Source organism: Lytechinus pictus, chromosome 18 (assembly GCF_037042905.1).
Source record: "Lytechinus pictus isolate F3 Inbred chromosome 18, Lp3.0, whole genome shotgun sequence".
Taxonomy (NCBI): Eukaryota; Metazoa; Echinodermata; class Echinoidea; order Temnopleuroida; family Toxopneustidae; genus Lytechinus; species Lytechinus pictus.
In genome coordinates, this window is record NC_087262.1 from 2,570,187 (window position 1) to 2,584,943 (window position 14,757).

Genomic DNA, 14,757 nt, shown 5'->3' on the forward strand with positions numbered 1-14,757 from the left:
ATAATAATAATAATTAATAATAATAATAATAATAATAATAATAATACAAATAAAAAATAATACTAATACAAATAAGAATGCTAATACTAATAGGTTCCTTTTATCTCGCATTTCAAGACAGGGTAAATTCACACTGCGCTTTATTATCATTATTATTATTACTATTATTATCATTATGACTTATTAAGTAACCAAATATCTTCCCCAAAACCTGGGGGGGGGATGATAGTCCCATACATGCCATCCCCCCCACCTTGTGAGGTGGGGGGGATGCATCCCCCTCATCCCCCCGTTGTCTACGCCCCTGATCCCCCCCCCCATCCCCCCGGGATTTACGCCAGTGCATTTGACTATTTGTGAGATAGTTCGGAAACCTCAATGTTTTCTGTTTTGGCCGGAAATCTGATCATATATATTTCAAAAGTAGTAAAGTTTCGCCAAGCACAATGATTTGCGTTCTGCGCAGTCGTCGAAAAAAGTTCATAGCGCTTGCGCAAGCCAACAATGAATGGATGGACGGATGGACAGGTGATAAGACCAAAGTAGAAAAAAGATTCGGGATATTAGCTGTTCAGACATGGGGCATGCCAGATATGGGGGCACGATATGGGTTGATGTTCAGATCGGGAAGGAAATAAGTCGATCCACAAATCGATTCGATATAGTATTTGACATATTGAGATGTCTTCATTTAATAAAACAACGTACCCTTATTCCACAATGTATCAATTATAAACCTTTATTTTTCCCTTTCAGCATGCAGTGCCATTATAGCTCAGTGGTTAGAGCACTGGTCTTGTAAACCAGGGGTCGTGAGTTCAAATCTCACTAGTGGCTACCTTTTTTTTTTTTTTTTTCAATCTTTAAATAAAAGGAGTTTTGCTTGAGGACGATCGCAAATACCCCATGCCACATTATACATGTCATCTTAATAATAAAAACAAATAAGAATCATCATGATTCGCATAAATCACTGTCTGTGCACTGTGTTTTGTAATGTTGCTCTGCACATCGGAGATATCTCACGCATGCACACAAAACATCCGGGTACTTTACATGTAAAATGGCCGACTTCTGTACAGGCGGGCGACGTGTGGGTTAATAAAGTGCCCGACTAAATTTTGAAATAGCTGTCGAAAATACGAAAAATTACGTTAATGTGTTTCATATGAGAAAGAAGAACGGTCAAACGATCAGAAAATGCAGAATGGTGGACAGAAGAAAGCGACAGGCTCGCGTAAAGAGAGTAAAACTGTGAGTAAGATTAACGTGCCGAACACACACGCAAATGCAAATTCTGCAATAGAAAAGGCTCAACTCCTCGCCTCACTTCAACAAGATTTAATGGCCGAATTATCAGGAAGCGAGGAGGGTGAAGTATCAGAGGTAAGTTCAAGAAGGATGGGTGGTATTGAAGTTTGTATATATTTCAACCATGTATATCTTAATACCGATTGTGAAGTGAATGAACCATTCAAATTTTACAGATCCCACAGCCACACACCTTCCCCCGCCGTCTGCAAGTGACATGAATCATTGAATGAATGATGATGATCATTGAATGATTGTTGTTATAAAATAGCTGTATTATTTCAAGCATCGCGATTGGTCAATACGCGTCACATGACATCCAACTTTTTTTGTGCACTGCACGGTAGTGCAAAAGGTGTGCAACGAAAATTGACATTGCACGCTCGAGCAAACCAGTGCGGTAGAAGTCCAACAAAACTGTACTGTAACTTAAAAAAAAATTGTTTCTGTGTTGCTATTTTATAAAACAAATAATGCACTTGCTCTGTCGTGCGTAAAAGTAAATGCAAAGAAAGCTCGGTTTCTTCAGATGGAGCACACTGGGCACTCGCCGCAAGCGGCTCGTGCACAGTGCGACTCCTATCTAAAGAAACCTCGCGTGCTCTGCATTTCCACTAACGCACTCGGCTGCATGCATTATTTGTATATTGCTCCAGCGTGGAGAGCATGCATGACAACTGTCGAGTATTTTTGTAGGGTAGGTCTAATGGCAATGCAATGGAAATGACAAAGTGTGTATGTGTGCTGAATGCTGTTAGACCAAGTTTGAAATATGCCTAGATTCTAGATCTAATTCCCACGTCGGTTTGCCCAGCTAGCAGCTAGCTAGCATTCAAAACTTCAAGTTCAATTACAATTACAGTTACAAAAAAATGTCATTAATTACGTAATTGATCAATTACCTTGTAATTGAGCCCAACCCTGCCCTTGTTTCTCAACTACGATGTTAAGAAGTACCGAGTGTGTTATTTTTTATGCAAGATATGGTCATTTACTATTTAGGTAACAAAATTTAACTTTTTGTCCATTTCACCGGATGATTTTGTAGTGTGGGAGTGAGTTAGTGAATGTGTAGTGTACATGTCTAGAGTGAGTTGGTGATTTCAGTGGTGTATTGCCGAGTCTGCTAAATGACCGCACATCAACCCCCGGCCGCGCACCGACGCAGTTACTCTTCTAGACTTGGCTAGAGACAAGTCATGAGACTAGAGACTAGCGCTAGACTAGACTGATAAATCTACTGTCTCGGAGGAGTTTTTCAACATTTTCTGATTTTTTTGTCCTCCTCCTACACAGACGGGAGATGGCCATTGGACTCGTAATGGTGGAGCAAACAACCGCCGCTTAACTACAGCATCTATGGAGAAAGGGTGTGATTTTGCACCCTCCTCGATTACTACTAAGCTTTGCTTTTTGACGGGGGTAAAAGGAAGAAATGATAAAGATAAATTTATATCAAATACAATCAGCTTACCCCCTTTCTGAAAAATTTGCTGGAAAATAACGAAAGGTGGTAAGCTGATTGTATTTGATATAAATTCATCTTTATTATTTCTTCCTTTTTCCCCCGTCAAAAAGCAAAATTCAGGAGTAATCAAGGAGGGTGCAAAAGCGAAACCTTTCTCCACAGACGCTGTAGTTAAGCGGCGGTTGTTTGCTCCACCATTATGAGCCCAATGGCCGTCACGGGTCTATTGACGGAGGGGATGCTGCGGAGCCAGACGAAGTCCCAGCGGAGCATATCCATGACAGAAATAGACCTATTTATCAGTCTAGCGCTAGATTAGAGTTAGACTCGATCTCAATCTTTTGGCCTTTCCCAAATTTGGAAAATTGGATTTGAAATTTATTTATTTGTTTTGAGTTATGTTTTTCAGCTCTGGCTTGGCCTTGGGGCCGTTCCACTTTAAAGTTCTAAATTCTGGGCGGAGGAAGTGTATCATGAATTAGCTGATCCAATCACAGTCACATAACTGACTGTTTAACTTTGTCATAAGTTGGGTCGGCCGTTTTATAAGGATATTCTTTTCCTTTTTGGCTGCTTCCCTCTCAATGCTTTTTTGTATTACTTTTATGTCTTTGATGTTATGTAAACTTTGTTCCCATGTATTTAACCACAATTATGTTCATTTTTATGCAGAGAGCAAAATAAACTTGAATAAATAAATATAAGTGATATTGATAACCCTTGTTTTTAGACCTGTAATGTAAATTATGTCCCAAAATTTTGGTTGAAAAAAGTTTGGCATTCGATCAAAGAAAGAATCGTGCCATTGTTACTTTATAAAAATGCACTTGTTCAAATGGGAAAAGTATGAAACGCTACATTTTACAGTTAAACCGCCCCAAAACTTCTGATATTGGACAACTTGCAAATTTGGAGTTTGTCTGAATTAAATTGGATGTAAGATTGTTTGACTCAATTGGTTGAGACTGATGCTAGGCTATACATGAATAAAGTGGCATCATTGTACATGAATGTGAAAGCATTATTTCATATTTTTTTGGAAAACGGGCAAATTCAACACTGATATTACATCTTAACACATTTGGGGATGCACTTTTAATATTTATGCAGTATGGAGAACATAATCAACGAAATTCAACTTTTTGATAATGGTCATCAATAGTAACTTAAAAGGGGAGTACAATATAAAAAGTCAGTTTAAAACTTAATTTCTTATAACTTATAAATTATGATTCTGGGTCTTATTTGACTGCGAAAATCTAATTGCCTGAACCAGAAGGTAGAATGGTTGTTTTACCTTTAATATTCTTAGCATGCACAGTATTCACTGTGTGTTTAAACTTTCTGATTCCATGCCCAAGCTGAAATCATCTCAAAACAGGAAGGTGTCAATACACATATGTCACCATTTTAACAGGTCTCGGTATTGCCCAAAACCTGGTAACATAAAGTTTCTTGTTTATCTTAATTTTCATCTACTCACCCCCATCACCCCAATTTTTTTTTTGCCTATTCAAGCATTGAAATGGTCTGTAGTAGATACAGTTTGAAATATCACAACACTTTTTTCTGTTTAATTTACTGATAAGAACCATGTACCTATCCTGCATGTATGCCAATGTCTCAGGTTGAATCTTTCATCTTGGATCAGGAGGAGCTGGAGAGTGGACCTACCATTGAGATTGCCAACAAACTCCTGAGGCTGGACAGAGAGGGACACCCAGACCTAAGGGCTGTGGATCCCGATACCTTGGAAGCATTCCTAGATGCAGCAGGTAAGTGAGAAATCCAGGGGGTGGTTTAAAGGTCAAGTCCACCCCAGAAAAAAGTTGATTTTAATAAATCAAACATGAATAACGCTGAAAACTTCATCAAAATCGGATGTAAAATAAGAAAGTTATGACATTTTTAAGTTTTGCTTATTTTTCACAAAGCAGTTCTATGCTCAACTCAGTGATATGCAAATGAGAGAGTTGATGATGTCACTTACTCACTATTTCTTTTGTTTTTTATTGTTTGAATTATACAATATTTCAATTTTTACGATTTTGACAATTAGGACCCCCTTGCTTGAACCACAAAATGTTAAAATAATGGAATTCTACGTGTTCAGGGAGGAATGAAACTTTGTTTCACATGGCAATGACGAGAAAATCAAAATATTTCATATATCATAAAATACAAAAGAAATAGTGAGTGAGTGATGGCATCGGTCTCCTCATTTGTATACAGAACAGGATGTGCATAAAACTGTTTTGAGTGATTAGGCGAAAGCATCCGATTTTGATGAAATTGTCAGTGTTATGCTTGTTTGATTTTTCTCTTTCTATTCAAATCAGCTTTTTGTTGGGGTGGACTTGTCCTTTAATGAAGCTGTTTCGGTAGTTGGGTATGACTTTTTATGTACGACTGGCGGTGATCCTTACACCCAATGGGTTACCCTTTTTGAAATAATATCTCTTTCTAGAGCTCACATGACACCCAGGAACATGTTCCAGTTATTCTTAAAGGTAAATGCCAGTTTTGGTAACGATATCAAAATGAGTTCGTACAGAATCCAATAAAATGACCACCAAAGTGTCTGTTTGTATAAATAAAACATATGTGCCAAAGGATTCTGGAAGAAATTGTGTAATTGCTGAGAAATCAGCAAATAAGCACAGGATTCGGGTCAAGCGTCGGGCCGACGCTCAAAGCAATAATTATACACTGCCCCACATGCGCTTATCTGTGTTGGTGATCTTCAACGTGAAAATTTTTCAGCGTAGATTTCAAGATTTCACAAAGTTTGGTTTATTTAACTGTACCAGATCTAGATCCTCGATGATATACTGACAATAAGCCTTGTTTTACAGACTTTCTCATGAAATCAGTGTTTACTGCAAATACTGGAATTTCTCTTCAATGTTGTCTGTTTTCTCACTTTATACTAGTTTGAATTGATGGTGACTCTTACATGACAAGACCCTGCACTTGATTGTCCTTATACTTGTAGATACATTTGTTCTCAAAAAGCTGGTGAACCCCACCTAAAAGTGCACTCCTTCATGCTGAGGGCTGAATGTAGACACCAACACTACAATGTTCAGCAAGCCCTTAGAAACATACTTTATTTAATGTTATATTTGATCACCTGACTTCACAATTAGATATCTAAAACCTGGCAGAACTTGAACACTTTGAATTTGTTCGTTTTTTGGTGGGTTCACTAACTTTTGAGTACCACAGTATATGTTAGCAATCAGTGTATGGTCTCACTACACTGGTCATTGCTTTGTGGCCTGATAGTTGGTCCTGATGTCTTGTATGGATACCCTTCTTTACAGGTATCGATAAGCTCGGAGGGCCATTCGATGGGAAGATTGAGGCTTATGACCCAGAGATCCTTGGGAGATTAACGTCTTCTGTCAGCTCTGCCCTGGACCAAGCGGAGGCCGCCCTCTATGGCATCAACAAGGAGAACACCGTCCTTCCAGGCCAACATACTGAAGGGTATGTAAAAAAAAAAAGTAGCCCTTGTACATTGTAAAAGAGTGCCCTTTAAGACTCTCCTATTGATATTTATAGGTTCCTGTGCTGGGATCAAAAGTCTAAGTTGATACTTTGTAACTTCTTTCTCATAGTGTCTCAGCAGTCAGAGTCTGGTATTCCAATAGGAAATGTCTGGAACGTGAACCCTTGATTTTTTTCCAAAGTCAGGTTTCATTTTTCAACAACTAAAATTCTGAGAATAAGGGTAAACCCACATTGAATATGTGGAAAGATGTTAAGAGTAAATTCAATTTGATGCAAGGAATGTGGGAAGATGATCCATGGGAGATGCACAAAGCTGAAGATGCGACTCCATGCTTGGCAAGGGATTCTGCGTATGGAAGATGCCAGAAGAGTTGGAAGAGCTGTAGGAAATTCATGAGGGCGATTTTCGCCCACATAACAGCCCAAATCGCCCCTAAAATTTCCTCAAAATGCGTGTTTTGGAGCGACTGTTCTTTCGAGATCGCCCAAAGATCTGTCAAAAACAATATTCAATATTCCTTAGAAAATCAGAATTCTAACTGGCAGAATAATGATACTTCCTTTTACTGCATGATTGCTTGTTACTCCTAAAAAAGTAGCCCTGAAAATGAAGTAATAAGCCCCCAAAATCCTGCAATTGCCCCCAGTGAGGAAAAAAGATAGCCCCTAAGAAATGAAAATTATTTCCTTCCCTGGTTGGAAGGAAGGGAAGGACAGGAGGAAAAGTTGTATGATCAGTAAAGGAATTCTTATACCAAGGAGACCAGGTAGGTATGGGTGGTGCAGGCGTAATTTCGGAACCACGTACCCGGGTATCACAAATTTGGTCTCAAAAGACTGAAGTAAAAAGTCGGCGAGCGGCGTGGTAAAAAAAATAATGTGCAAAATGTTGAGGGGGGCCTCTGAGGCCCCCCCCCCCCCCCCACCTAGATAGGGTTAAGTTTTTAAAGTGTCATCTTACATGTAACTACTTTCCCTATCGCAGAAAACTAATATATACCATTACCAAATGTCAGCAAATAGATGAATGAAATTATGGGTCACTAGGCGAAGGTCAAAGTTCATTTGAGGTCAATTAACTTTATTATTGTTTATATGAATGTTTTTTATTGTTGGGAAAATTGTTCATTTAAGTAGTTTGTTCAGTCAGCACCGCTGCTATATTGAATCTGGTAATGCAAGATAGACCGCCATTGGCTTTCCACTTGTTGATTAGTTGACACCAAAGGACATGGTGAGAATCAAAGACTTCTTTTTGTGTCTAAGGTGTTTTGCTCTGCTGGTTTTTCTTTAGAGCATTTGGTGGTGGATGTGAGGGGGCTGTGACAGCTAGAGCAAGGTATGGGTATAAATGAAGTTTAGAGAATGTAGAGAACTGTTACATGGGATAATGTTCATTTGAAGATGAGAGGAAATGATTGATGTTAAGAGTTGTCTAAGTTTGATGATGTTGAATGGGAGTGAGACTTGGGCCCGAATTCACAAAGGTGGTTTTGAAAACCCACGGTTGAATCCATGGTTTATGCAGATTTCCTGTAACCATAAGGTTAATCAAGTATTACTGAACATCCTGCCTGAGTTTCAGGTCACATGACCAAGGTCAAAGGTCATTTAGGGTCAATGAACTTAGACCATGTTGAGGGAATCAACATCAAAATCTTAACCTAAGGTTAAGTTTTTGAATTACCATCATAACTTTGAAAGTTTATGGATCTGATTCATGAAACTTAGACATAAGAGTAATCAAGTATCACTGAACATTCTGTGCGAGTTTCAGGTCACATGATCAAGGTCAAAGGTCATTTAATGTCAATGAACTATGGCCATGTTGGGGGTATTTGTTGAATTACCATCATATATCTGTAAGTGTATTGGTCTAGTTCATAAAACGTGGACTTAAGAGTAACCAAGTATCACTGAACATCTTGTGCGAGTTTCAGGTCACATGACCAAGGTCAAAGGTCATGTAATGTCAATGAACTAAGGCCAAGTTGGGGGTATTTGTTGAATTACTATCATAACTTTGAAAGTTTATTGGTCTAGTCCATAAAACGTGGACATAAGAGTAATCAAGTATCACTGAACATCCTGTGCGAATTTCAGGTCACATGACGAAGGTCAAAGGTCAATGAACTTTGGCCATGTGGGGGTATCTGTTGAATTACCATCATAACTTTGAAATTTTATGAATCTGATTCATGAAACTTGGACATAAGAGTAATCAAGTATCGTTGAACAGCCCGTCCGAGTTTCAGGTCACATGACCAAGGTCAAAGGTCATTTGAGGTCAATGAACTTTGGCCATGTTGAGGGTATTTGTTGAATTACCATCATATATCTGTACGTGTATTGGTCTAGTTCATAAAACGTGGACATAAGAGTAACCAAGTATCACTGAACATCTTTTGCGAGTTTCAGGTCACATGACCAAGGTCAAAGGTCAATGGAATTTAGCCATGTTGGGGGTATTTGTTGAATTACCATCATAAATCTGTATAAGTAAGTAATAAGTATATTGGCGCAGTTCATAAAACTTGGACATAAGAGTCATCAAGTATCACTGAACATCTCATGCAAGTTTCAGGTCACATGACCAAAGTCAAAGGTCATTTAAGGTCATTGAACTTTGGCCGTTTTAGAGGTAATTATTAGATTGCTGTCATAACTTTCAAAGTTTATAGATATAGTGTATAAAATGTGGATATAGGGGTAATCAGGTATCACTGACAAGTTTTAGGTCACATGATCAAGGTCAAAAAATGTCAATAAACGTAGTATTGTATCATTATATGAAAGGTGTTTTTTGTGAAAAATTATTTTATAGTAGTTTTCAAAGTCAGCACTGCTGCTACATGTATATTGAATCGCGTGATGCAGGTGAGACAGCCAGAGGCGTTCCACTTGTTAAGAAGTGTTGGACCGATTGGCCAAGGCTTCAAGGAGTACATGTACCGTACGTTAGTATGAATAAATTGCCATGGAGGTATTACAGGCATGGTTTAGGCAGGGTTTGTGAGTTGGAGATGGGCGGATCAAGGAAGAAGCACAAGAGGATGCACTCAATGGTACAAAGTGAAAGTGACTGTGGATGGCGGCAAGGATGAGATGAATCTAGGGAACTGCAAAATAATACATGACTCACTTCCACTGCATGTTGAATTGGCAATTGTGACTCTGTGCCCATAACAATGAAATTTATGAATTCAGAATTCGCTTTTAATCTAAATTAGGTTTTTTTTAGTCTTGCCTACATGGCAGAAGCAAGACATAGATGTACGTATGCACAGCTTTCCGATATCGACGTCATCAGCATTGAAATCATAACTGAGGTTAAGTTTTTGAAATGATACCATAACTTTTCAAAGTACATGTACATGTATGATAATTCTTGAAACCTGGACCTCAGGGTAATCTAGTATCACTGGTCGCCTTGCATGAGTTTAAGGTCATGTGATGATCAAGAACAAAGGTCATTTATGGTCATTGAACTTTGTCCATGTGGCAGTATCAAGATTGAAATCTTAACCAAGGTTAAGTTTTTGAAATGTCATAATTTTGTTGGTGGATCTATTTCATGAAACGTACTAAACACTTAATGGTCAGTAAAGATGTATTTTAGAAAATTGTTAATGAGTAAATTCATTTAGTAATTCATATTAATCTGATTTACATTCACACAAACATACATGTAGCTGAAATTTACATATAATTTCCTGTCATTAAATGATGATAATTGCATGGAATAAGTAATCATATGTTAAATAATAGAACTATAGGCCTATCTGTTATTAATGGAAATGCACACACGTAGCTTGTCCACTCATACATATCTGAACTTTCAAGGATTCTGGCTCATATCGCCCCCACATTTACCTCATTGCAAATGAGCTGCCTTTCATGTATAACTACCCCCCAAAAAAAAATCATGCTGAGATGGGGATTTGTAACCTTATGGTTTCCCTGTAGAGTATTGTAATGTGGGAAGTAGATAGTAGCTCCATGATTTTATCAATTATATGAGGGAGGCATACACATTGTAAATAGTAGAATTGGATTATAAAGGGGACATTTTCATTGGTTCAGTACAGACAAGCTTTACTGAAAGTGGTAAAATACATATCTTTATTTTTCAAAGGATTCTGCCATTCTGGCAAGCATAAGTCATTTGCGATTTTTTTCTTACACAAGTACATGTACACATGTACATTGTAAATATGTATTGAATCGAATCAATATTTTCAATTAATGGGAAATTGGGAATTAATTTCCACACTGCTTCTCCATCCTCAATCATCTAAATCTGTCTGTCTTTGCCTCTGTCTTTCTGACTCTGTCTGTCTGTCATTATGACTCTGTCTGTCTGTCTCTCTGTCTTTCTCTCTCTTTCTTTATGACTCTGTCTGTGTCTCTCTGTCTTTCTCTCTCTGTCTGTTTTTGCCTCTGTCTTTATGACTCTGTCTGTCTGTCTCTCTGTCTTTCTCTCTCTGTCTGTCTTTGCCTCTGTCTTTATGACTCTGTCTGTCTGTCTCTCTGTCTGTTTTTGCCTCTGTCTTTATGACTCTGTCTGTCTGTCTCTCTGTCTTTCTGTCTCTACCTGTCTGTGCCTCTGTCTTTCTGACTCTGTCTGTCTGTCTTTCTCTCTCTGTCTGTCTTTGCCTCTGTCTTTCTGACTCTGTCTGTCTGTCTCTGCCTGTCTGTTTCTGTCTGTATTTGCCTCTGTCTTTCTCTCTCTGTCTTTGCCTCTGTCTTTCTCTCTGTCTGTCTCTGTTTTTCTGTTTCTGTCTTTTTGTCTTTCTGTTTCTGTCTGTCTATCTTTCTATCTTTGTCTCTGTTTTTGCCCCTGTCTTTCTGTCTCTGGCTATCCTAGCATCTGTCTCTCTATCTCTGTTTGTTTTTGCCTCTGTCCTCCTGTTTCTTTGTCCCTGTCTTTCTGTCTATGTTTGTCTGTCTCTCTGTCTCTCTGTCTTTGCGTCTGTCTCAACTTGCCTGCCTGTCTGTCTCTCGGTCTCTTTTCTCTCTCTGATTCATCCATCTTGTGGAAATACATGCATTTCATTCACTGAGATCTATGTCTGTGTGAAGACTTTAATTGAAAGCTACATGAAGGAGAAGGGGAAGGATCTAAATTTGATTGGATTGCATAATGTATAGTGGATGGATATGAGCTCTAACCAGATGGAAGGAGGGAGTCTAGTGGGTTCATTTCCACTATGCTCGGGTGTCCATCCGTACAGATGACTACCTGCCTTCTTACCAATAGCGCCTAGTACACAGTCGATCAGTGTTTCTACATACATGTACACCTGTAGGATAGGCATGGTATTCCCTTCTTTCAACCCTGTAGCAGAATAACATTCTGTACAGCTATGTATCTCAAATTCATTTAGTATTCATCTTATAAATGAAGCGTGTTCTGCTTCCTCTTTCTGAAAGCTGGAAATATGACATACTTTATGTGTCAATAGTGAATAAAAGTCATGTGACCTTTGAAGATCATGACCTTTTATCACAACCATTGTTTCAGTCATTTAGCATTGTTGCAGCAACAGTACAAAATACATTGGCCTGTATTCTGAAGTCAGGTATAACTTAGACCACGGTCTAACTCTGTGCTAAAATTATGGGGAGCCAAAAGTTAAAAATATTCTGTTTATATTGTATATTTCTTATGTTTACTAGTTTGTTTCCTTTTGCTTTCATAATGAAAAAAAATATTTCAGTTATCAATATCATTCCCAGACAATTATGAACAATTTAGGTGTCATATGAGTTAATATATTGAATGTGTACTGTTAGGGATTTGTGCTCCAATTGGCTCTCCATAGTTAAACCACAACTTGAAACCAGCGTTGAATTTAAACCCGAGTTCAGAATACAGGCCATTGACTTGAATTCTGACAAAGAGAATGTTAACATGATTATTGGAAAGTATGTAGTCTTGGTCATTTCAGTTATGTACTGTGTGTAGCTTTAGTTTATAATGCAAAACATCCTCCCTCAACCTATGTCACAACCAAAAAAATTAGTGAAACTATGGAATTTGGTTCTAACTGTGCAGATTTGGGTATGGTATGCCCTCTTGTGCTGAAATCCTGAAAAGTGAATGTAATAGAGACTCATGTGAGAAAATATTGATTTCAGAAATTATGATCTGAGGCCTGTAATACAAAAGCCTTAGCAAACATTGTACAAATATATGTTTGTTATGATTGATTTCATTGACTGCAATGTGTAAAGTCAAGCGTACGATTAATCGCTAACCTTTGTTTTTCGGACTCTGTTTCCCGTTCTATTCAAATCAGGACAATTTATTTTAAATAGTAGCCTACTGTGTTGTGTGAATATGGATTAGCATAGGCCTACATTATTAAAGAAGAGGTTGCGCTGACAGCAGAATTATCAATATATTCTCTCCTAATTACACACCATATTAAAGCGTCCACTGTTATCAAGGAAACTACATCAGTTGCATACATGTAGATGATGAGTATTTTGAATGACCTTGATCATTCTTCTTCTCAAAACAGTGGATTGTTATACCCCCGTCACACTTATTCGGAATCAGCAGGAATCGAGCAGAAGCTGGAAAGAAAAAAATATTTTAAAAATCTAGAAATTTTTGGGAGGAACTTATGAATTCATCAAACTGGAGTTGAAATTCAGTAAATTAACCAGGTGTATCATCATACACTAGTAAAAATGAACCGCAATGGAGTCAGATTGATAATTCGTGCTGCGTTCTTGGACATTCTAGGGGCATTCTAAATATTCTGAGTGCATTCGAAATATTTTTGTCATTTCTTTTGGCCGTCCCGAAGGTTTTGGTCATGTTCAAAACATTCGAGGGGTATTCTCGAACGATGTTGGAAGTAGATTTAAATGACCAATTGGTGGTCAAACAATAGTCCTTTCATTCAGGCCAATTCTGCTTGATTCGGAATAAGTGTGATGGGGGCTTAGATGAAAGAAAAGTCTCATCAAACTCTGGCCTGCATTGTAAAGTGAGTGAGTGAGTGGATTGCCATAGTCTTTTCCATGAAAATGGTTCCTCACAGTGTGTCCTATTAATTGCAACAGGTGTTTGTTATGGCTAGACACATGGTCTCTAAGTGACAGGAAGTCAATGCTTTAATTATGCATTGCTTCCCTCGGGTGAAAGGGGGTGGGGCTTCACATAGTTCGGAGCATCAGACATATGGTATATATATGCAGGTATTTCTACACATTTGTTCCACTGTACATGCATGCAGTACATGTATCCTGGCTTCTCTGCATGGCTACATGTAAGACATGTGCCATGTACTTTGTGTACAATATACATGTATTTACTGTATTTGTAAATCATGCATATTTAGTACACATGTACATATATGTATTTGTAAGCCTGTAATGTATTCTTGCCCCTCTTACAGATGCAGTCCACCAGGGCGTATTTAGATATTTTTGAACAAAATTCTCTTGCCTTTGAATAATGATATTTAAAACCGGGGGGAGGGTACTTAGATTTGGTTTGGACGGGGGTGTGCGGCTGAAGGTTCAAAATCCATACCCATATTTACGGGTCATTTTGGCTAAAAAGGTACCCATTATTTATTTATTACAGGGGCGAATCCAGGATTTTCCAAGGGGGGGGGCACATTTTCCCCTGGAAATATGACAAGCAAAAAAAAAGGTTATCACCCAAAATGTAAGTTGGGAGGATAATATGGACCCATGTTTAAGGCCAGTATCTAGAAATTGGGGCCATGTTTATGGATTTTCCATCATAAAAACCATACCCCATGTTTAGGGATTTCTTCTCCGAAAAAGCGACCCGTTCCAGCGGCACATCCCTGTATGCCTTATTTTGTGAGGACCCCCCCCCCCCGGGATTTAAGAGTTGTTCGCAGGAGGGTACAAGAAAATGCAATCTGATTCCCATACACATGTATACATGTAGGCCGCCTAATATAGGCTTCCATGTGAGATTCTGGGCTCATGTTTCTGAGTTTATAAAATAGACCTTGCATAGTTTGTTTATGACAGCCCCAAAACCTGCCAGATATGGTTTTAAAAAAAAACTCACCAACATTGTGCATACAGTGTAAGAAGTACATGTATAGTGCTACATGTATATAACCATGGACCTACTACCCATGGTATACATGATAAGTTTATCAATCACTGTTGGGCTATTAATAGGTCCCCCGGAAAAGATGTTTGAATGGATTTAATTGAAAATGGGCTTTTCATGAGAAATAAAGACTTTCCATTTACTGAAATAGTATTTATTTTATTGATTCAAGGTTTCAAGGGCACAAAATTGATTTCATTGAGGAAAAGATGGGAAAATATGTGGTTGTTAGGAAGTTGAGGTATCCTGTATAAGTCCAAAGGGCAAGTACATAAAAAGACCACAAAGTGTAAAATTCTCTGTGTTCCAAAAGTACGTTTATCATCAACATGAATGAAAATGATGAACC

General features: G+C 38.2%; 1 protein-coding gene and 1 non-coding gene across 3 annotated transcripts; both read left to right on the forward strand.

Annotated features, from left to right (window-relative positions):
• Positions 1-764: 764 nt before the first annotated feature.
• TRNAT-UGU (transfer RNA threonine (anticodon UGU)) lies at positions 765-837 on the forward strand. Its single transcript has one exon. It is a non-coding gene; the product is annotated as a tRNA-Thr (tRNA).
• A 217-nt stretch (positions 838-1,054) lies between these two features.
• On the forward strand, positions 1,055-10,209 carry LOC129282248 (ankyrin repeat domain-containing protein 17-like). 2 transcript variants are annotated; one of them, XM_054918176.2, is made up of 3 exons: positions 1,055-1,386; positions 4,407-4,554; positions 6,106-10,209. In XM_054918176.2, exons 1-3 carry the CDS (start codon positions 1,201-1,203, stop codon positions 6,306-6,308), a joined length of 537 nt encoding a protein of 178 aa, XP_054774151.2. In that variant the 5' UTR covers positions 1,055-1,200; the 3' UTR covers positions 6,309-10,209. The 2 variants fall into 2 exon arrangements, with proteins under 2 accessions (XP_054774151.2, XP_054774152.2); XM_054918177.2 differs by having other exon boundaries at positions 4,431-4,554.
• Positions 10,210-14,757: the final 4,548 nt, after the last annotated feature.